The 22519-nt window shown below is 35.2% G+C and overlaps 1 protein-coding gene across 1 annotated transcript; it reads left to right on the forward strand.

The window, feature by feature from the left end:
* The first annotated feature begins 3572 nt into the window (after positions 1 to 3572).
* LOC103235709 (transmembrane serine protease 11B) lies at positions 3573 to 22080 on the forward strand. The gene is made up of 10 exons (XM_037989389.2): positions 3573 to 3715; positions 7250 to 7365; positions 12741 to 12856; positions 12936 to 13003; positions 14382 to 14542; positions 16254 to 16292; positions 17287 to 17464; positions 19214 to 19473; positions 19824 to 19966; positions 20650 to 22080. The coding sequence occupies exons 1-10, from the start codon at positions 3708 to 3710 to the stop codon at positions 20809 to 20811; spliced, it is 1251 nt and encodes a 416-aa protein (XP_037845317.2). The 5' UTR covers positions 3573 to 3707; the 3' UTR covers positions 20812 to 22080.
* Positions 22081 to 22519: the final 439 nt, after the last annotated feature.

A 22519-nucleotide genomic window follows, 5' to 3' on the forward strand; every position in this document is an offset into this window, starting at 1 on the left:
TCAGCTGTGAAACTTAACAATGATAATAAAAGACAGGAAAACTACATGCTATTGTCTCTCAGAAGTATATATCTAAAAATCTTCAACAAAATATTAGCATCTGAAACCCAGTGGTATATAAAATGTGTCATAAATTGCAATCAACTTGAGGTTATTCCAGAAATGCGAGGTTGGTTTAACATTTGAATATGAGTCAACGTAGATCACGACATTCATAAGATAAAAGTAGGCATGATTATCTCTATAAATGCAGACAAAAAGATTTGGTCAAATTCAAACTCTATTTATTATAAAAACTTAGCAAACAAAAAACAAGAGAATTTCCTTAATTTGATAAAGTGACTGAAAACATTCTACTTAGTGGTGAAATACTAAAAGTCTTTCTCTGAAATTGGGAAAATAGAAAAGAATCCCTGCTATCACCATTCCATTCAATAGTGAACTGGCATTCTATGCCATAAGCAAAAAAAAAAAAAAAAAAAAAAAAATCATTTAATCAAACAAAACAAAATAAAAAATATAAACAAAGGAAAAGAAGTAACACTGTTTTTATGCAGATGACAAGATGATGTACATGTATACGAAAAATTTGAAAAGATGTCCAAACAAAAAAATTAATAAATTAATCAATTTTCAATTGTTATATAAAAATCAATTGTATCTCAATATACTGGCAACAAATGTAACACAAAATTCAAGGAATAATACTATTTATAATAGGACAGAAAAATATGAAGCCCATAAATTAATTCTAGGGAAACATGTATGACTTCTATCCAGATATTGAGAAAAATTAAAGAACATCTAAATGGACAAAGTATACAAGTTCATGGATTGAAAGCTTTACTATTTTAAGAAACCAATTATCCTCCAATTTATCTGTACATTCAGTGCAATATCAACAAAATTCTAGAGATTTCTCTTTAGAAATTGATCAGATAGAGTTAAGATTTATAAGTAAATGCAATGAACTGAAAATAGCCAGGACAACATTGAACAAGGAAAATAAATATGGACCTATATTACCAGTCATCAAGACCTTTTATAACTTCAATAATTAAAGCAGTGTGATATGGCAAAATAATGGCAAAATTAAAAGCCAATAAAAATAAGTACACGTTTACTCCCACTTCATCATGTACACAAAAGTAAATTCTATGTGAACTATTAATCTAAGTGCAAATGGTAACTCATTAAAGTTTCTAGAACAAAGCATGAGAGAATGTCTTTGTGAAAAGCAACGAATTCTTAGACCACATACAGGTATACATAAAACACTAAACTTAGAAGAAAAGATTGATAAATTTTAAATTAAAATTAATAAATTCCGTTCTTTAAAAGTTACTGTTAAAGCATTCCGATAATGGCAAACTACCTTACATTGAGGCCTTCTAGAGTTAATAATTATAAACTTAGGAAAATAATATAAAAATTAACCATATGAAGGCAGTGGAGAGTGACAAAAAATATCAGAAACTGAAGGAAAGCCAATCCAAGAAAGGAAGGGACTGTGCTGAATGATATTTGGAAATCTTAATATTCATAGACAACATAATCATCTATATAGAAAATTCAAAGAATCTAAAGACAGCTATTAATTTTAAAAGTAACTAAAATTTGCTGGACATGCTACCTCCTAATACCAATCAGTAATGTTCCTATACACTAGCAATAAATAATCAGAAAATTTAATAGGAAAAATATTAATGGCTATGAGAAAAACTTCAAACAGAGGAATAAATATAAAAAGATGTGCCTTATATCACTTTATGAGTAAAATGACAAAACATAATTAATGAATAAATAGAAAGATGTGTCATGCTGATAAACAGTTAACAATATAAGATGTTGAATCTTTCCAAACTATTCTGTGAGATAAACAGAATTTCTATCGAAATCTCAAAATCTCAAAATATCTTCTTGGGACTTAATAATGGGAATTAATAAGCTGATCCAGTAAGCATATGGCAGTATGGCAGAATAGAAGGTGAAGAATTACCAATATAAATTTGAAGAAGTGTTTGAGAAAACATATGCTCTCAGAAATCATGACCTACTGTAATCTGTAGCAGGGGTTGGAAAACTACAACGCATGGACCTGGCTCACCACTTGCTTTCATAAGTAAATACTGGAAAACAGCCATGCCTGCATGCATTTTTTTTTTTTTTTTTTTTTTTTTTTTTGAGACGGAGTCTCGCTCTGTCGCCCAGGCTGGAGTCCAGTGGCCGGATCTCAGCTCACTGCAAGCTCCGCCTCCCGGGTTCACGCCATTCTCCTGCCTCAGCCTCCCGAGTAGCTGGGACTACAGGCACCCGCCACCTCGCCCGGCTAGTTTTTTGTGTTTTTAGTAGAGACGGGGTTTCACTGTGTTAGTCAGGATGGTCTCGATCCCCTGACTTCGTGATCCACCCGCCTCGGCCTCCCAAAGTGCTGGGATTACAGGCATGAGCCACTGCGCCCGGCCTGCTTTTTTTTACTTAGCATTTTTGGCTGTTTTTGTGTTGCAGTGGCAAAATTTAACAGTTGCAATGAAGAACATATGGCCTACAAAGCCTCAAACGTTTACTGTCTAGTGCTTTACAGAAAATGCTTGCTGACTCCTGATCTATATTAACTAAAACTATTTAGTATTGACAGAAGATAAGGTAAATAGACTAATAGAACAGAATAGAGAGTTAAGAAACATGCATATTTTGTATATGGCGTAGGAGGCCTTACATATCCGTAGAGAAAAGATGAACTCTGCCATAAAAAAGTCTTGGAAAACAGGTCATTAGTAAGAAAAAATAATTCCAAATTAATACAATAGAAAATTAAATTATCATTTCATGTCATTACAAAAGTAAATTGATTCTTAAAGTTTTTAAAGAACTGAAATCTCTTTACATAATGAAATGTTAAGTTGCACCCTGGGGACAGGTAATTAATAAATAGGTGAACATAACAGGTTAATAACCAGTATAATAATATATTAATATCCAGATCATATAAGGAACTCACATATAACTATAAGAAAAAAAAGATTAGCACCCATTTTGTTTTTCCTCACCATCTGCTGCCTGTTGACGAAAAGCTAAACTTATGAACAGGATTCTCAAAAGTGAAAATCCAAATTCCCTCAAAATATGTGAAATGATTATTCTCACAGGTAATTAATGAAAAGCAAATGCAAACCACAATGAAATAGAATTTCATTTGCGTGAGAATGATGGCAATATTTGCCGTACTAAAATTGACATATTGTAGAAAGACATTTATCGGAAACTTTTAACTAGTTATAGTTAGTTTCAATTGAGAAGAGACAAGGTAGTATAATGGAATTGGTAAAATACAGAGTTAGAATTACCCCTATATACTCCAAAGCTGTTTCCTGGTTGTACATCTTAGGTGACCAAACTGGACTGTAATTTTTTCTAAATCGCCAAGTCAAGGAAATTTGTCATTCTTGGGGTGACTCCTATCTTAAAACTATAGAAATATGACTGTCATTAGCACTAGTCAGACAAGTTTCATCTTGGTTGTTCGCTACATCTTTCCCAGCCCATAAAAACCAAGCTGCAACACTGGATGTAGCACATAAGTCAAAAGCTACATCAGAAGGTTCTAACTTTTATCATCACTATTACCAGCATCGTCACTGTTATCGTTATCTTCATCATCATCATTACCACCATTATACCTGATACTCCCACAACATCAGAACATTATGTACAGGTAAAGGGGATTTCACTGGGGAGAGTAAGTCTGCAAAGTTTAGCAAGTTGCCATTAAGTGGGTTCTAGTTTTTTGTTAATTGATTGCTTTTTATAATTCAGTTTTTATTTCTGGACACTGTCAAGAAACATGCTATTGTCTGAGGTCTACAGGCCCTTTGACATCTCTGGGAAAGTTTTCAAAAGTTGAAAAGAAAAATAATAATTCAGCAAAATTTTGCTTACTGGGAAAGAATATAAATATATAATTGACCTGAAATCTTAAGGAAATGAGGCATAAGATTTCTTTTGTAATCACTCATAAAAACACTACCATTTTTGTTCTCTAGTAATGTAATTGAAATCAAATTTTCTAATATTAATAGGTTTTCTTAGGAATAATGAAAAATATGAATGCCATTATAGATTTTGGAATAATGTACTTTCCAATATAGATTTTGAATTAGCAACCAGCAAACTGCAGGTTCTCAAAACTTCATAAATTTTCAAATGACTTCCTTTTGTAGACTTTCTTTTTTTCAAAGTTCCAGGAGAAAGTGAAGATAGAGGCCATTACCCATTTGATCATTACACTTCTCTGCTCCTTATGCACAATTCTCACCCTAATGATTTAAAGTTTTCTATGGAAAAAGGTTTATTTTTATAGAATTTGAAGAATTTTGCACCACAATTGTGCTTTAACACATTTCATTATATGAGATGATTCAGGTGCATCTAATTCAAATGGTCTATAAATGAAGTTCTAATAAATGAAAGCTACATATTTTTTAATGCTTTGCTGTTTAACTCCTAAAGCAATGCCCAAAAGTGGTTAAAAAGAAATCTAATCTAGGAAGTGATAGTTGGCATGGACTGTAAGGGTACAATTACAACAAGACTGATGTTTTAAAATTGTAAGTAATGTACTTACCATCATTTTGATTAACATCATTATTGCAAGTTGATTAAGGCAAATGGTTATGCCACAATGGCAATGAGCTTTCTTTTATTCTTTTCCCCTGTGATGGAGCTGGGTTCAAGCGATTCTCATGCCTCAGCCTCCCAAGTAGCTGGGGTTACAGGTGCTCGCCCACCACATCCAGCCGATTTTTGTATTTTTTGGTAGAAATTGAGTTTCACCATGTTGGCCAGGCTAGTCTCAAACCCCTGACCTCAAGTGATCTTCCTGCCTCAGCCTCCCAAAGTGCTGAGATTACAGGCATGAGTCACTGTGTGCAGCCAGCAATGAACTCTTATTTGAAGTAGATTCATTCTAAAAGTGAGGCAATCATAGTTTAGTTAAGTACATGAAGTTGGGTACATTCATTGAAGATTAATTTTTAATGTATTTTCTTTGTTAAATGAGGGATTCATCTTGTAATGCAAATGCCTACCTTTAGAAAAAACTGTTGCCAAAAATTAATTTGGTAAATTAGAGTAAATTATTTCATAAATGGACATTTTTCTATATTTAGAACATAATTTTTAAAACTGCAGTTATTATTCAAAAGTAATAATAAATTTCTAGAGGCTACATTTATTAGAAGAAGGGTTAATTACAAACTTACTGTATTCTTTGAGATATAAAATAATATTTTAAATTATTTTTGACAAGAGAAAGCCTTGGGAGGGGGAAAAAGTCATATCAGAACTATAGTCAATAATATGTACTCTTCAGAAATTTTCAGAGCATCCAAAACGGGTTTTTAGAGAAAAATCTCTTTTAAGCTGGGTAAAGCAGTGATTATTCTGAAACCATTTCAGAACTTAGAATAATTTTTTAGGCTACCTAATGTTTAGTCTCTTAGACTAATATGCATGTCTCAGAAAGCCTGAGCTACCAGACTGTTATAACTAGCTCATCCAAAACAAACTTAAGACCTTACTGTCACAGTGCACTTTTATAGTCATTAAAAGAAACATGTTATCAAATATTAATAAAGTTATACATACTGTATTAAAAATGCTATGCCTGAGTAGGCTTTTTTATCTGAGGCTGATATTAAATAACAGAATTCTGGTATGAAAAACTACATGAAATGTGTCTGAAAGAAGGAGTTTCTTTGAAGAGCTTTGACAATGTTGGTTCTGCGAAACACTAATTAACAAGTCATCAAAAGAGACAAAGAGGTATGAGGAAGAGGTAGGATTAAGAATGTAGAACAGAGTGAAGAGGAAACAAGTTTAGGTGGAGTTGCACAGTTGTATAAGGTAATGCTAAAAAAACAGAAACAAAGATGTATCTACCTAAAAGTCAGTTGGTCCTGGATGGGATAAGAATGAAAAGGTTCACATATTCACAGGAAATATATAATTCACCAAATATGCTCCCTGATTACAAACTCTTCTGTTTTGCAAGGTTTATTTAGAATGATACAGAATAGAGATTGAAGAAGCAGCTGAGGATGTTTTGAATTTGAAATCATGAATGTTTATGTTACAGCCCTTCCTCCAATGGACAATTATATAACATAATCTCTCAAGATATGAAAAATAACTAGTGTTCAAACTTCATGTAGATTAAGCTTAGTGTGGCCATACAATGTAAGTGTAACCATACACTGCTTTATCTGTATGATGCCGAACCACCATATTTTCTAATTCTCTTTCATCTAATTGATTGGCTTTGATGATAAAACAACTAATTGATCTATTAATTTATATTATGCAAATAATTTACATTTGTTGGAGAAACATTATAGAAAATAGGCCAGGGGTGGTGGCTCATGCTTGTAATTCCAACACTTTGGGAGGCCAAGATGGGCAGATCGCTTGAGCTCAGCAGTTTGAGACTAGCCTGGGCAACATGGTGAGACCACCGACTCTATTAAAAAGATACAAAAAAATAGCTGGGTAGGGTGGTGCACCCCTGTGGTTCCAGATACTCAGGAGGCTGAGGTGGAAGGATCACTTGAACCCAGTGGGGCAGAGGTTGCAGTGAGCTGAGATTGTACTACTGCACTCCAGCCTGGGTGACAGAGTGAGGCTCTGTCTCAAAAAAGAAAAAAAAAAAAAAGAAAGAAAATTAAAAAAAGAAAAATTAGAAAATGTTAAGTTAAAAGTAAACAAAAAATCTATAATTTTATTACATAGAGATTACTGCAGCTGACATCATGGTGTTTCCATCCACGTTTATCAAACCTATAATTAAAACTTGTTATATTATGTATTTAATTGTGTCTATAAGTGTTTATATGTCCCTGTGCATGATATGGCTGTAGTTTACAAAAATACAATCAGACTACAACTAATGTTTTGTAACCTGCTTCAGTTTTTTAAAAAAGCAAGGCAATTTCTCTTTGGCAACAAAAGTACAGAAATCATGTCTATTTTGCTTATTGATATATTTCCAGTAGCTAACCTGGGCTCAATAATGATTTGTTAAGTGAATGAGCATTATGGTCTATCCTCTTTGAGGCATTTGAGGTTTCTAGGTTTTCAAGTAGCATAAAGGACTAATGTATAAATTACAATTCATGCACTATGAGTTGAAGGAGAGGCAGGTAGATTTTGATTGTTATTATCTGATTTAAACCAATTTTTCCCTCTTTCATAGGCACGGCATATCTTCCCAAAGATCTTGGCCACTGTGGACTACGATCTTTACTTTTCTTGGAGTGGCAGCACTCTTGGGAGTAACTATTGGTCTTCTTGTTCATTTTCTGGCAGTTGGTCAGTATAGATTTTTTCAATTTTCATCCTTGCTATAAATCTTTTAGTTTTAAAAATTGAAAAAACAAAACATGAACATTAAATTTCTTCTTGGGAGTTTTCTTATTTACTTACTATTTTATTTCAACACAGTTTATTATAACATAGGAGTTTATAAAATTTTTTGAATCAGAGGCCTCTTTGTAAGTTATGTCACCAACTGTGGGGGTATGAGCAAGACAAATGTTCAATGCTTTGATGTCAATATTCATTGTCATTAAAGGAGCTTATAGTAGGCTTGTAGTTGAATTGTTACATCCTGTAGTAAATACATCTCACACTTTAGAGATTCCTTCTCTTCTTGGCTCAATTCTGCTATTGGTTATTAAGATATGATGAATAAGTAGCAATGAAAAATCTACAAATCTACAAATAACTCTTTTAATAGTAGATAGTCAAGCATGGTTGAATGGCTAAATGTTTGCACAAACATGGTTTTAGTTTTAAAACTTTTGTTAACAGTATACTCACAAAGCTTAGTTTCCAATTTATTTTTACCTTTCTGAAAAATAAGTCCTTAAACTTGCGTAGTTATTTAATGTTTGAAAATAAACTTGACATCCATTGTTCCACTTTATCTTCCCAATAATCCTGTGAGCTAGGGATGACAGATTTTACTGCTATCCTTATTTTCACATACAGTACACTGGGGCTCAGAAAAGTAAAGTGACTCGCTTGATATCACAAGCTTTTAAGTAACATAGCTTGCTTAAAAGCTTAATATTAATATACTTAATAGTTTAAGTAATTATACTACTTTATCATGATTTTTCTGAGTTTTATATCTCTGAAATATGTAACCCTATACAATAATGCAATGTCGACAAATTTTGGCTGACTTAGCAAAAATGACATTTTTTCTTTCAAGCTGGCTTCTTTTCCTTTGTTTCTCCGCAGTCCTCTTATGACTTGTCTTTCAGAAGAATAATGGGTGCTCAATCTCCTGTCTGCCATATCTATCCATGAAATTTTCATAATCTGTATCTTTCTGTCCTCTCTTTCCCTCTACTCATTAAAAAATAACATTCTTCACAAAATTTCCTTAAGGACAGCGCTCTGAGTTTTCAAAATCAAGCTCTTGTGAATAAATCCAGTTTTTCAATATACACTTTGCATCTTAACAGGTCCCCTTTCCTGGGGAAGCAGTGTCTTAATGACAAGGAGTGGTGCAAAGGGGAACTACAGCACCCTGGCTGGAGCAGGAGGTGCATGGGATGAGAATTCACCCTTGAATGCCTCTACATGGTCAACCACCTACTATTTCAGATATAAGGCTAGAGTAGCTTAAATTGCTTAAAGTCGAATTACTTGAGCTGCACTCCTTGTAAAGTAAAAATGGATACAAACTCTGTGGTAAAAGTTGTTTGAAGTCAGTTTGAAAGATGGGTTTTTGCTCTAGGACTCTGGCTTAGGAACGAATATAATATTTGTTAATATTGAGAACAACTTAAGCTGGGTAACAGATATTGTAATCTTTCATTTAAGTGGTATGAAATTAGCTGACTGGCAGCTATTGTAATCCCTCATTTAAGTAGTATGAAATTAGTTTCCCTGTCTAAATACATCTATTATTTCTCAATTTGTTTTAAACTTTTGAGTTTCCACTTTTTTGATTAGCCCAGAAATAAGTATTTCACGAAGATCATTATTCTAGAATGACTTTGGTTCATCTCTTTCTCAACTATTTTACTTAACAATGTTATTTCCAAAAGATTATATACACATGTATAACCAATTTCATAATTCTTCAGATAGTTTATCTAATAGTTCCAAACCCTGCCTTCTTCTCAGAATCAGCTGTCGAGTGCTTTTGAAGTAGTGTTTATTCCCTAGGGCCTACCCTTAGGTTAGCTGATTCAGCTGGACCAGGGCAGGACCTACCCATGCATGCCTTTTGGAAAGTCTGTAGTGATTATGATATATAGGTGGTGTTACAATCTATTAGTATAAAACAGTGTTTTAGAGAGGTAATAAAATAATGTCTATCTTAAGAAAAAAGACTTTATAAACTTTGAAATGGAGGGCAGTTTACCATGTAAAGATTACTGTTTCTATGTCTGTAAAACTGAAAATCACTGACCACAGTATAGAATATGGAATAGACTTCCATTCAGTTTATCTAAATAATTATATTAGCTCAAGCTGCCATATCAAAACCCACAGACTGGCTAGGTTAAACAACAGACATTTTTTCACAATCCTGGAGACTGGACTTTTAAGACCAATGTGCTGGGTGGTTTCCGAGGAGACCTCTTTTCTGGCTTGCAAATAGCTGGATTCTTACTGTGCCTTCCTGTGGCCTTTCCTCTGTGTGTATTTTGGGAGATGGCATGAAGTGAGTGAAAGAGAGAGAGAGAGAGAGAGCATGTGCGCGTGAGAGATGTGGTCTCTCTTTTCTTATAAGGAGACTAGTCCTATTGGATTCATGTCTCAACCTTATGACGTCGTTTAACCATAATTCCCCCTTAAAGATCATGTCTCCAAATACAGTTACATTGGTGTTCAGGGCTTCAACATACGAATTTTGGAGAGGATACAATTCAATCCATAATAATAATCAAGTGAAAATTAATTGTAAAATGGCACCTTGAACTGATAGAATTCTCCAGTAAAATCATAACTGGAATCAGAAATCTAAACATAATGGTTTCTTGGAATCTGGGCATGATGTATGAGACTTTTGACAAATTAAGCTAACTACTTGTAAATACCCTGGTTCAGCATTCTGGGTCTAACACAGAGTTAGCAGATTCTAATTATTTACTTTAGTTCATTTGGTGACAAACTTCACAGATGAAAATGATAAAATAGTAGAAAGAAGAGGGTCTTAGAGTTTATTGCAGTTTAGTTTTTGTTTGTTTTTGTTTTTTTTGTTTTTCGGAGATGGGGTCTCACTCTATTGCCATGGCTGGAATGCAGTGGCACGATTTCAGCTAACTGCAACCTCTACCTCCCAGATTCAAGCAATTCTCCTGCCTCATCCTCCCAAGTAGCTGGGACTACAGGCATGCACCAACACTCCCAGTTAATTTTTCTTTTTTTTTTCTTTCTTTTTTTTTTTAGTAGAGATGGGGTTTCACCATATTGGCTAGGCTGGTCTTGAACTCCTGACCTCAAGTAATCCTTCCGCCTCCGCTTCCAAAGTTCTGGGATTACAGTCGTGAGCCACCACACCAGGCTGCAATTTATTTTTTGTGATTAATAAAGAAAATCCCAGCGGGTTAAATACACCAAGACAGCACAGCTGATTTGTGATGGGGCTGGAACTAACTCCTCTAGCTTCATATGCATTTGTCTTTTCAGGAAACTTCTCAGACAGACTTTGGCATTGGGGCTTTTGTATGTACTGGTTACCATAAGGAAAAATATAGGAATCTATGGAAATATAGGAAACCAGTTTTTATTTTATTTTATTTTAAAGTTATTTCTAACTTATAGGGTAACAGATTATTTCAGCTCAGGAGATCATACTTTTCAGTCACTTAGCGACTACATGGTGTATGGTAAAGGTGGATCAAAAGCACAAGTGCTCTCAAAATACAGGAATGGCTAATTACTTAAACAAAACAGGGTATTGTTTCATATTAGTTCCTGTTTTTTTTGAGATGGGGGTCTCACTCTGTCACCAAGTCTGGAGTGCAGTGGTGCAATCACAGCTCACTGTAGCCTTGAACTCCTGGGCTCAAGCAATTCTCCCACTTCAGCCTCCTCAGTAGCATGACTGCAGGCGTGTGCCACCATGCCCGGTAAATTTTTAAAATGTTTTGTAGAGACAGGGTCTCACTATGTTGCCCAGGCTGGTCTTGAACTCCTGGACTCAAGCAATCCTCCCACCTCGACTTCAAAAAGTGCTAGGACTATAGGTATAATCCACCGCATCTGGGCAGTTCCTATTTTTAAAAGATTTGTCCTGTTTTAAATTGTGGTGACCTAATGTACCAGGTGAAGCAGTTTATATTTGGGGAAAGGAAAAGATGGAGATATGAGACCTTGTGACACACAGCAAGCACCATCTATCATATGCTGTAGAGAAATAAAAGGGCACCATGCTTTTACACTGTTGGTGGGAGAGTAAATTAGTTCAACCATTGTGGAAGACAGTGAGGTGATTCCTCAAGGATCTAGAACCAGAAATACTATTTGACCCAGCAATCCCATTACTGGGTATATACCCAAAGGATTATAAATCATCCTCCTATAAAGATACATGCACCTTTATGTTTATTGCAGCACTGTTCACAATAGCAAAGACTTGGAACCAACCCAAATATCCATCAATGATAGACTGGATAAAGAAAATATGGCACGTATACACCATGGAGTACTAGTCAGCTACAAAAAGGATGAGTCCATATCCTTTGCAGGGACATGGATGAAGCTGGAAACCATCATTCTCAGCAAACTAACACAGGAACAGAAAATCAAACACCGCATGTTCTCACTCATAAGTGGGAATTGAACAATGAAAACACATGGACACAGGGAGGGGAACATCAGACACTGGGGCCTGTCGGGAGGTAGGGGTCTAGGGGAGGGATAGCATTAGGATAAATACCTAATGTAGGTGACAGGTTGATGGGTGTAGCAAACCACCATGGCACGTGTAAACCTATGTGACAAATCTGCACGTTCTGCACATGTATCCCAGAACTTAAAGTATAATAATAATAATAACAATAATAATAATAATAATAATATAATAATGGCACCATGGAGTCCTCCAGGAATAACATCAAGGAATAGAAACCAGGCCAGCAGGCAAAGGGCATGCAAAAGGGTGCAAGACAGTGTATATCATCCAGAAAGTGAAGGATGACTGATGCTTGTATGTTTCCTGTATTAAAATTGCTTAGAAAGATTAATTGGGTAATTGCTAGGCTGAGTTTAGACTACACATGTAAAAGATGTTTTATCTCTAGTGCATACTCAGGTGGATTGTTAGTGATTGCGGGCATTGCTGTTTTGAGAAGGGTGCTGAGGGTATATCTGGACTTGGCAGGACAGTAATGTCTATTATCACATAAAGGGAAAGGGGGGGTCATTGAATGAACGATACGGAGTTGCCATTTCTGGAATAAACTATTGTTCACTCCTCTCCTTTTATTTTTCTCCCTCCCTTGGATTATTTCTAAACTTGGGTTGAATGTTGAGGCAGAGGTATAAATGGTTAAGGCAGAGGTATAAATGGTTAAGGCAGAGGTATAAATGTTGAGGTAGAGGTATAAATGGATTATTTCTAAAGCTGGGTTGAATGTTGAGGCAGAGGTATAAATTGCTTTAAAGTCACTTTCCACTTTAAAATTCATTGAGGTATTTTTTTTTTCTCAATTTTGCAGAGAAGATTTACTATTATCAAGGTGATTTTCATATTTCTGGAGTCACATACAATGACAATTGTGAAAACGCAGCTTCACAAGCCAGCACAAATCTAAGCAAAGATATTGAGACTAAGGTAAATCAGAGATTTTTAAAGTTAATTTTATTATAAATTTGATTGAAATATATATGGTGACTCTTTTTTCTCTTGTCAGATGTTAAATGCATTTCAAAATTCCAGTATATGTAAGGAATATATCAAATCTGAGGTCATCAAACTTCTGTAAGTACAAGTTCATTCAAGATTTTATGAAAGGAAAGTAGGTGATATATCATACAACCTTGATTTTAGATAACAATAACACCAAAAAACACACATAAAGAAAAACAGAAACAAAGGAACAGAAAGAAAGGAAGGAACAAAGGAAACAGAAAAAAGAAAAAGAAAAGGAAAAATCAAGTTCTCCATGAATGAAAGTATCACTGTATCTAGCAAATTTCTGTTCTAGGCAAGAGTCGTTATATACAAATCTTTAATCTTCTTACCTGCAAAAGAATTACAAGGTTATTGGTGGTGGTCAGTCCTAACTGACTGTTATGATGAAAGATAATTATAACTCCATGGAAAACAAATAATTCAACTGGTTTGTTTTTAGCCCATACCTTCCCTAAAAACATCCTATTTAGTTTCCTTAATAATTTTCATTCTTGCAATGACTGTGGAGCAAAGACAATATTTTAAGATAACATCTGTATAGACATACCTGTGAAGGATGCCTGAAGATAGTGGTGGTAGGAAGGGATGCAGGGAGGAAGGTATGGTGTATGGAGGAAGAGTAATGAGGGTAGAGCTCACTTGTAATTGGTAATTGTTAATATCTATTCTGGGGAATTCTGAACTCTCAAAACAAAACAAACAAAAAATCCAGCTGACCTAACCAACCTACTTACCTACAGACAAACAAAAACCTTCAAAGACCCTATAATTGATCATGATTATTTGAAAGTGAAATTTTGGATATTTTCAAAAATTCTGATTGATATGGTTTGGTTTGAAAGTCTTCCAAGATGAATTAATCTCTTTTCCTGATTAATAAAAATAGTTTACTGAATATATAATCAAGATGTTCTTCATGCTTTAGAATTCTCTTTCTGAGCTTTCTCATTGCATAGATCTGTTGGGGGCAGACTGGTTATGTATAAAAAAAACCATGGCAAGAAGTTTAGCACTGGCTTCTAAACACATGCTGGAAATTGTGTTTTGAATGCTTCCCTGCCCTACCTTTACTTTCTCATTGATCTCTTTCTCTAAAATGAAGTTATTAGAGAAATTCTGTATGAGAGCACTGGTTTTTATTGTATTATAATAAGACTTCATTCCAATCATTTCTTGGCCAGTATTCCATTTCCTGTATGTGTTTGAAATATTCTGATTTTAGTTTGTGGTCTATATTTTCTTCCTTGAATAGTATGTCTGAACTAGACATACTGGAAGATTTTTTAGGTATCTTTGCATTTTATACATGTTTAGATAGTATCTATATATTTTTCTTTAATATATGTAAAAAAATGTGATAATTAAAATGTGTGAAATTTAATGAGTTCACAAAACCTCTAAAAGATCAAGAAACAGTACATTAAAAAATTTCTGTTGTTTCTAGGCCTAATGCCAATGGTTCAAATGTACAGTTACAGCTGAAATTCAAGTTTCTTCCAGCAGAGAGAGTTAGCATGAGGACTAAAATCAAGGCTATATTACATCAGATGTTGAAAAACAACATGGCATCCTGGAACGCAGTTCCCGCTTCCATTAAACTCAAGGGTATTTGACTTATTTCCATTATTTTCTATTACATAGGTTTTTTTCTGGATTTTTTTTAAAAAGTACTAAAAAGTGAACTAAGAGTTTTAGTAATTTGGGAAAAAAATATGCGTACCTAACTCCGTCACCCCTAGCAATGACTTGGTAGTGGAAAGGGTAGTGCCAAGGAATCATTGTCTCAAGAATGATAGGAATGAGGGTTACATTGCAAGCATGGATGTAAGTTTGGAAGGGTTTGGCTATTATGCATGGGAAAGGGGGTGAAGGGTTCTAATTGAAGTATCTTTTTTTTTTTTTTTGAGATGGAGTCTTGCTCTGTTGCCCAGGCTGGAGTGCAATGGCACGATCTCGGCTCACTGCAACCTCTGTCTCCCAGGTTCAAGCAATTCTCCGCCTCAGTCTGGTACTACAAGCGTCTGCCACCATGCCTGGCTAATTTTTTTGTATTTTTGGTAGAGAGGGGGTTTTATCATGTTAGTCAGGCTGGTCTCAATCTCTTGACCTTGTGATCTGCTCGCCTGGGCCTCCCAGAGTGCTGGGATTACAGCGTGAGCCATGGAGCCCAGGCAAAGTATTTTTCTTTTCTTCTCCCTACTTTTGTCAGGATCTCATGACAGAAAGCAGATTTAGGGCTTTCTTGGTCTTTCAGTAAGGAGACTGCAGGAGTAAGAACAATGTTGGGGATGCGAGTTCTTACCGATTCTTGTGAGAAAACTGGAGTAATACCACTTTTAAAGAAAGAAAATTGTCTGGAAAATTCCCTAGAAAACAAGGGAAGAAAATGATAAGATTTTGCCTCCTTACAGAAAGTGAAGTTTGTAAAGATCGTGAAGGTTCTGCAAAGGTCTTGAAACTGTCACCTGGATTGCTAAAAGGCCAGCTAGGTGATAAGCATGTGGTTTCAGAGTCCAGTTTCATGGTTCTTGCAGCCAGACTATTAATCCTAGCGTCCTTGAGGACTTGAAAGGCCAGCAACATCTGCCAGTTACTGCTCCTTTGCCACACAATAAAGATCCCGTTACCAGTGAACCACTAGTAAGAAGTGAACCTGAGGTATAACTTTTCAAAAAGAGCAATAAAATTTTTCTGTGAGTAGCTTTTGGGAAAGAGGGATACATTGTTTACTCTCTTTCTGTGTCCCATAGAGTATAGTCAGCATTTTCTGGTGTTTCTTTAGTTTCCTCCTCTTCTCCTTCTCTCTGAAGTCTTTTACCAATAGAACAAAGATTTAAATTTAAGTTATCAAAATTTCATGGTTCATTCTTAGTAAGGAGATTTCCCTAGAAAGCAGGATAGGCCCAATGAAGTATAATTTTAATTGGGACATTTTTCCTTAAAATATGTATAATTCTCAGCATTTCAGAGTAAAGAGAATTATCATGGGGAAGAAATCCCTGCCATGATCTCTTAAAAATATTTGTAAGGGTGCCAGCTTCTTACAGCACTGAATATTTTACTTTGATAATCATAAAACTGATTTTTGTTTTTTATTCCTTTTTCTCTTTTCCTAGGCTACCTAGCAGAGATATGGAGAGAAGGCTGTAATATAACAAATAAGAGTCAGAGGGGCTGAAAATACCTGAACTACTCCACATAGTTAAATGTTGGACAATATTGGGTTAGGAAAGTTAGCATTTATGTTCTTAGGTTGAAGTCAATTGCTTGGTGGTATTTGGTCAATTTTATATTTTGTTTTGTTTTTCACTTTCAGAAATCAGCAAGGCTGCTTCTGAAATGCTTACCAACAACTGTAAGTTAAGGACCTTTTTATTATAAATTTGATGAACTCACAGGTATTTTCTCATTATTTTTCTATTAAAAATATTTGAAATATATCATGTGGAAATCCCATAACACACTTGCCGAATTACTGGATATACTAGATATTGACTTAGAATTTCTCTTTGAAAAACACTAGTCTATTAATTTTAACATTTATTTAAACATATATAAAAAGTTAAATAAGAATTGATTCCAAATAATAAAATTGTGAGTGAAAAGTATCATATTTAAATATGTTAAAATGAGAAAGACTGAAGGAAATGACAATTTAGGATAAGAAGAAAATATAAAACCTGGCTATATAAAATACATTTATTAAAGATAAAAACAGTTCTGCATCTTAAACATTATTATTATTTTTTGCTTTAGAGGTGATGTTGCTATGTTGTGTGGGCTGTAGTGCAATTCACAGGTGCAATTATAGTGGACTACAGCCTGGAACTCTTGGGCTCAAGTAATCCTCCTGTCTCAGCCTCCCAATTAGCTGGGCTTAATGGGAGCACATCACTGTCCGGTTACATATTTTAAATACATTCTCTTTAGAGTATCATGTTGTCCACAAGATACATTCATGCAGTCATTCACTCCATGGATATTTATGGAGTATATTTTGTTCACATGGTGTCTTACAGACAGCAGTGCATATACTATGCAAGATGTAGACACCAATGAGGCAAAGTCTCCACCTTCAAGAATCTGCTTAGAGACAAGAGTTGTAACACATAGACACAACAAAAGATAGTGGTTGAAAGATGTTTGAGACTGGAAAAGAGGATAAGTAAGAACCACTCAAACCAAGATAGAATACAGAACCAACACAGGAATATCTTGTAGGAAAGAAACATCATCAATTAGAAGATGTTGAATAATCACTGAAGGGTTTCAAGTAATTTTTAATGATATATTTTTTATAATGCATAATCAAAGATACCTGCTCTTGTGTAAATTAATTCTTTCTCTAGGTTGTGGGAGACAACTAGCCAACAGTATCATAACTGACAACAGAATTGTGAATGGAAAAAATGCCCTATTGGGGGCATGGCCATGGCAGGCCAGCATGCAATGGAAAGGCCATCACTACTGTGGAGCCTCTCTGATCAGCAGCAGGTGGCTATTATCTGCAGCTCACTGCTTTGCTAAGTAAGTTTGAACATTTGACTAAATGAAAGATGCTGGGTGCAAAACTATTTTGGATAGTATGTCGGGGTTAACTTACTGTGTCAAGGTTCACCAAGACCATATGAAATTTACAATCATATAGAACATTTACGATCACCTGCATAATTAAAGAGCAGGAAAAGCGTTTAAATTAGGGAAAGGAGAGAAAAGCGAATGGAAGTATTAACATTTTCCAAATAGGTACCTTGGCCTGACATTAAGTGCTTTACTTAACATCATTTCATTTAATCACAACATTCAATTCTGTATGGAAGGTATAGTTTAAACTATTTGAAGACGAGGAAACCAAGGCTCACTCAGGAAAGGTGACAAATCTTGGCTAAGATCACTCAGCTCTTTTGTTTGCTTGTTTGTTTGTTTTTTGAGATGTAGTCTCACTCTGTTGCCCAGTCTGGAGTGCAATGGCGCGATCTCAGCTCACTGCAACCTCTCCCTCCTGGGTTCAAATGATTCTCCTGCCTCAGCCTCCCGAGTAGCTGGGATTACAGGCACGTGCCACTGTGTGCAGCTAATTCTTGTATTTTTAGTAGAGATTGGGTTTTACCATGTTAGTCGGACTGGTCTTTTTTGTTTTGTTTTGTTTTTGTTTTTGTTTTTTGTTTTAGTCAGACTGGTCTTGAACTCCTGACCTCGGGTGACCCGCCTGCCTCAGCCTCCCAAATTGCTGGGATTATAGGCATGAGCCGCCGTGCCCAGACTAGCTCTTAAATAATAGAAATTGAATGTGAATTCAAGTATGTCTGACTCTAGTTACTAGGTGCTTCCTTGTCTTGCCATCCAGAAATTTATAATCTAGTTGAAAAATTTAAATGTCATATGTTAAAAGTACAAGGCTGCATAGTGTTGTAAACATGACATGTATTACAAAGATAGTAAGTATTATGGAAATTTGAAGAAGAAAGACAGCATATCCATCTGATGTAAAATTTAACCTGGACCCAAAAATTGAGTATATCCAAAGGAAGATAAATTGTTCTACGAAAAAGACATATGCACTTGTATGTACACCACAGCTGTATTTACAATAGTAAAAACATTAATTCAACCTAGATGTCCAGCAATGGTGAACTGGATAAAGAAAATATGGGTAATATACACCATGGAATACTATGCAGCCATAAAAAAAGAATAAAATCATGGACTTTGCAGGAACATGGATGCAGTTGCAGGCTATTATCCTAACTAAATGAATTAATGCTGGAACAGAAAATTAAATACCACAGTTCTCCCTCATAAGTGAGAGCTAAACATTGAGTACATATGGATACAAGGAAGGCAACAATAGACATTAGGGCCTACTTGAGGGTGGTAGAAGGGTGAGAGTCAAAAAAGTAGCTATTGAAACCGAGGGTATGTGGCAATAAGACTAATTGTGGACCCCATCCACTTATGGGATTGAGGATGCTCATGTGATTCCTGACCAAATTAAATGTTCAGAAACTGGATGGAACTGAAGAAGCAGGGGAAAACATCAGTGACTCTACTTGAAAGGATCTGCAGAAAGCTGACAAGTCAGAGTCCTCCGCACTATTTTTATGTGACTGCAACATTTACAACAGCTCCATGTCAAAGATATTTTTCCAAATAGAATTTCTGTGGGTTATAGTGTTGTTTGGAAACCTCATGCCTTAAATTTGTGAGATAATCACCACTACGAACACTGTTGTGACCCAGAAACTGAGTGAATTCTAATTACATTGTGTCCTCTAGGAAAAATAATTCAAAAGATTGGACCGTCAACTTTGGAATTGTAGTAAATAAACCATATATGACACGGAAAGTCCAAAACATTATTTTTCATGAAAATTATAGCAGTCCTGGGCTTCATGATGATATTGCCCTTGTGCAGCTTGCTGAAGAAGTTTCTTTTACGAAGTACGTTCGCAGGATTTGTCTTCCTGAAGCCAAAATGAAGCTCTCAGAAAATGACAGTGTTGTTATTACAGGATGGGGAACACTTAACATGAATGGTAAGTTTTTTTATAAAATCATAATAGCTGCATGGGAATAACTATTTAATCAATCAATCATCCCCTCATGCCATTAATCAATCAGTAAATATACTGAAAAGAAAACCAAGTGGTAGGACAAAAAGCATGATGTCAAATTGTCTTCACTTCCTAAAATATCTCTAGGAATAGGAATTGGAAAAATTGAAATTATGTTAGGCAGCCAACATTTACAAACACCTGAAAGAGACTAATCTAACCTGGGACTGGCCTGACTCTTGGTGACCAAGAGAATCTGCTTTATGCTGTAGATAGTCTTTGTCCCAGCAAAGTCTAAGATCTGCATAATATGCAGTACTTATTGCTTTTAGGTTCATTTCCAGTGATACTTCAAGAAGCCTTTTTGAAGATTATTGACAACAAAATTTGCAATGCCCCATATGCATACTCTGGCTTTGTGACTGATACAATGTTATGTGCTGGATTTATGTCAGGAGAAGCTGATGCATGTCAGGTATGTCTAGTTACATTAACCAATTGTTTTCTCCCAAACAGTTAATCAAATGGAAGTTTTTATCCACATGAATTTTTGTGTGTGTGTGTTAATGATATTGACATAGTAGCTTTGTATTTCAATACACTAAAATCTACTAGTATGTTAATCCCATTTATGTACCAGACACTAGCCTACATGCTATGGATGTGGAGGTGAACACACTCCTGCCCTCGTGAAGTTTCCAATCTAGGAATTCATACAAAGAATAATACTTAGAAGATGTTTGCAAGATGAATTTTGTCCTACTTTCTGGGCAACCTGCAGGCCTAGAATGTTGTCTTCTCTTTATCCAGAGATGCATCAGGAGTCTGGGCATGTGCCTATGCTACTCGTTCCTCAGAGGCTTCATCATAGAGACTTAAGCTCAGTGCAAGCAGCTAAGTCACCTTCTCCATATTCAAGCTGCACTCATTATATAAGTCAAACTCTGATTTGCTCAAGTCAACATTTGGCAGTTTTAGGCCATATACTCTGGTTTGTAGCTGTCTTGTGTTTAAAAAAAAATCCTAAGGGTTTCAGAGTTCTAAGCCCAAAGAGAGTGAATTCGTTTCAGTGCTCAGGAGGTATTGACAACTCCACAGGAGAGGTAAAAGGAAATTTTTTGTTAAGACAAGAAACATTTTTTTCTTTTCTTCTTCTAGAATGATTCTGGTGGACCACTAGCTTACCCTGATTCCAGAAATATCTGGCATCTTGTTGGAATAGTAAGCTGGGGTGATGGATGTGGTAAAAAGAATAAGCCAGGTGTCTATACTCGAGTGACTTCTTATCACAATTGGATTATATCCAAGACTAGACTCTGAAAGAAAAGGAATTATACAAAGGAACATAAAGACAACTGCAGGCTATCCTTATCTGTGGCTTTGGGATATTTTTATTTTGATTGTTGGTAAACTAATTGTTTTATTATACATAAAAATATAAATGTTTTTGTTAATATTTTGTTATATCTAAAACACTGTCCTTGTATTTATTAATCTTTTAAATTAATGTAAGAGATAGGAAGACGCTGGGTGTAGTGCCTTATGCCTATGATCCTAGCACTTTGGGAGGCCAAGATAGGCGGATTGCTTGAGCCCAGTAGTTTGAGGGCAGCCTGGGAAACATGACTAAATCTGTGTTCAAAAAAAATACAAAAATTAGGTAGGCACGGTGGCATGCACCTGTAGTCCCAGCTATTCAGGAAGCTGAGGTGGGAGGATTGCTTGAGCCCAACAGGTCGAGGCTGTGATGATTTGTGATTGCGCCACCACTGCACTCCAGCCTGGGCAACAGAGTGAGACCCTGTCTCAAAAGAAAAAAAAAAAAAAAAAAAAAGAGAGAGAGAGAGAGAGAAGAAAATAAAGAAGGCTAATATATAATTTTTCTTCATAACTGAGTTGTGATTCATTTTACCATTATATTCAGAATTGACCTTAATTTGTTTTCCAGAATCAAAAGAAAATAAAATATCAATTTTGAAAGTATGAGAACATATATAGGGAATTTATCAAATGAGTTACTTTTTAATTATATCAATTATAATTTCATTTTGTTAAACTGGAATATGTGTGACAGTGTAAATTAATTTTTTATTTATATGTGAAATGATTCATGTACCTCATAAAATCATGCAATCTTGCAGTGAAGAAGGAGTATCAGAGGTTCAACTAGACTGAGCCTTTCAATTTACAGATCAAGAAACGGAAGACCAGAGAAGAGAAACGATTTGCTTAAAGTCACTCTCCATCATCTGTGATAAGTTGATAAATTTATCCTTACACAAATTTGTCCTCATTGAGTTTAGATCCAAAATTTGTCAGGAATTAAAGAATGACTTTTGAGTGGCAATTATTTATACAACATTTTCTTCATATTCATCTTTTGTCATTTGCTTTTGCTTGCAGCAAAATCATATGAGGTCATCAAGGGTGGAGAACTGTGTGGCATCTCCTTATAGTAAAAGTGCAATCATATGGATGGCTAACTTTGTAATCTCTACAAATAATTTACCTTATGTAATTTTCCAAATGTAAAAGTCACCAAAAATTTAAAGGCCATTAAAATAAACTAAAAAAATACTCCTTTCTTCAGTTGTTTGTAGAGTTACTCTTTTATTCTTTATTATAAAATATGGCTCAAATGACATGCATATTGACATCAAGCAAATCTATAACCAACTGTAACAAGATGGTTTCTTTCTCTCCTCACTTCTGTTTCGGGCCAGCCACACACATTTATTGAGTCCCTAATGTGTTTCAGGAAATGTCAGGTATAGATACAATGTCTTCCTTCAAGGATACCATATTTAGGGAATAAAGATAGGCACTAAACATATAAATAAGATAATTTTACATTATGATAAATGTTATAAAGGAAATAAAAAGTAATGTGATAGAAAATGATGGAGCAGATAAGCTATACTTTAGATTGGGAAGTCTGAATGACATCTCTGAGGGGGTAGCCATTTGAGCTGTACCTAAAGAATGAAAAGCCAAGCCGGGCGCGGTGGCTCAAGCCTGTAATCCCAGC

This window comes from Chlorocebus sabaeus, chromosome 7 (genome assembly GCF_047675955.1).
Source record: "Chlorocebus sabaeus isolate Y175 chromosome 7, mChlSab1.0.hap1, whole genome shotgun sequence".
NCBI classification, from domain to species: Eukaryota; Metazoa; Chordata; class Mammalia; order Primates; family Cercopithecidae; genus Chlorocebus; species Chlorocebus sabaeus.

Bases quoted from the DNA above. Each gene is read 5' to 3' on its own strand.
- LOC103235709 (XM_037989389.2), top strand. The intron at 7,366-12,740 runs GTCAGTATAGAT...TCAATTTTGCAG, and splicing joins TGTTCATTTTCTGGCAGTTG to AGAAGATTTACTATTATCAA. The intron at 12,857-12,935 runs GTAAATCAGAGA...TTCTCTTGTCAG, and splicing joins GCAAAGATATTGAGACTAAG to ATGTTAAATGCATTTCAAAA.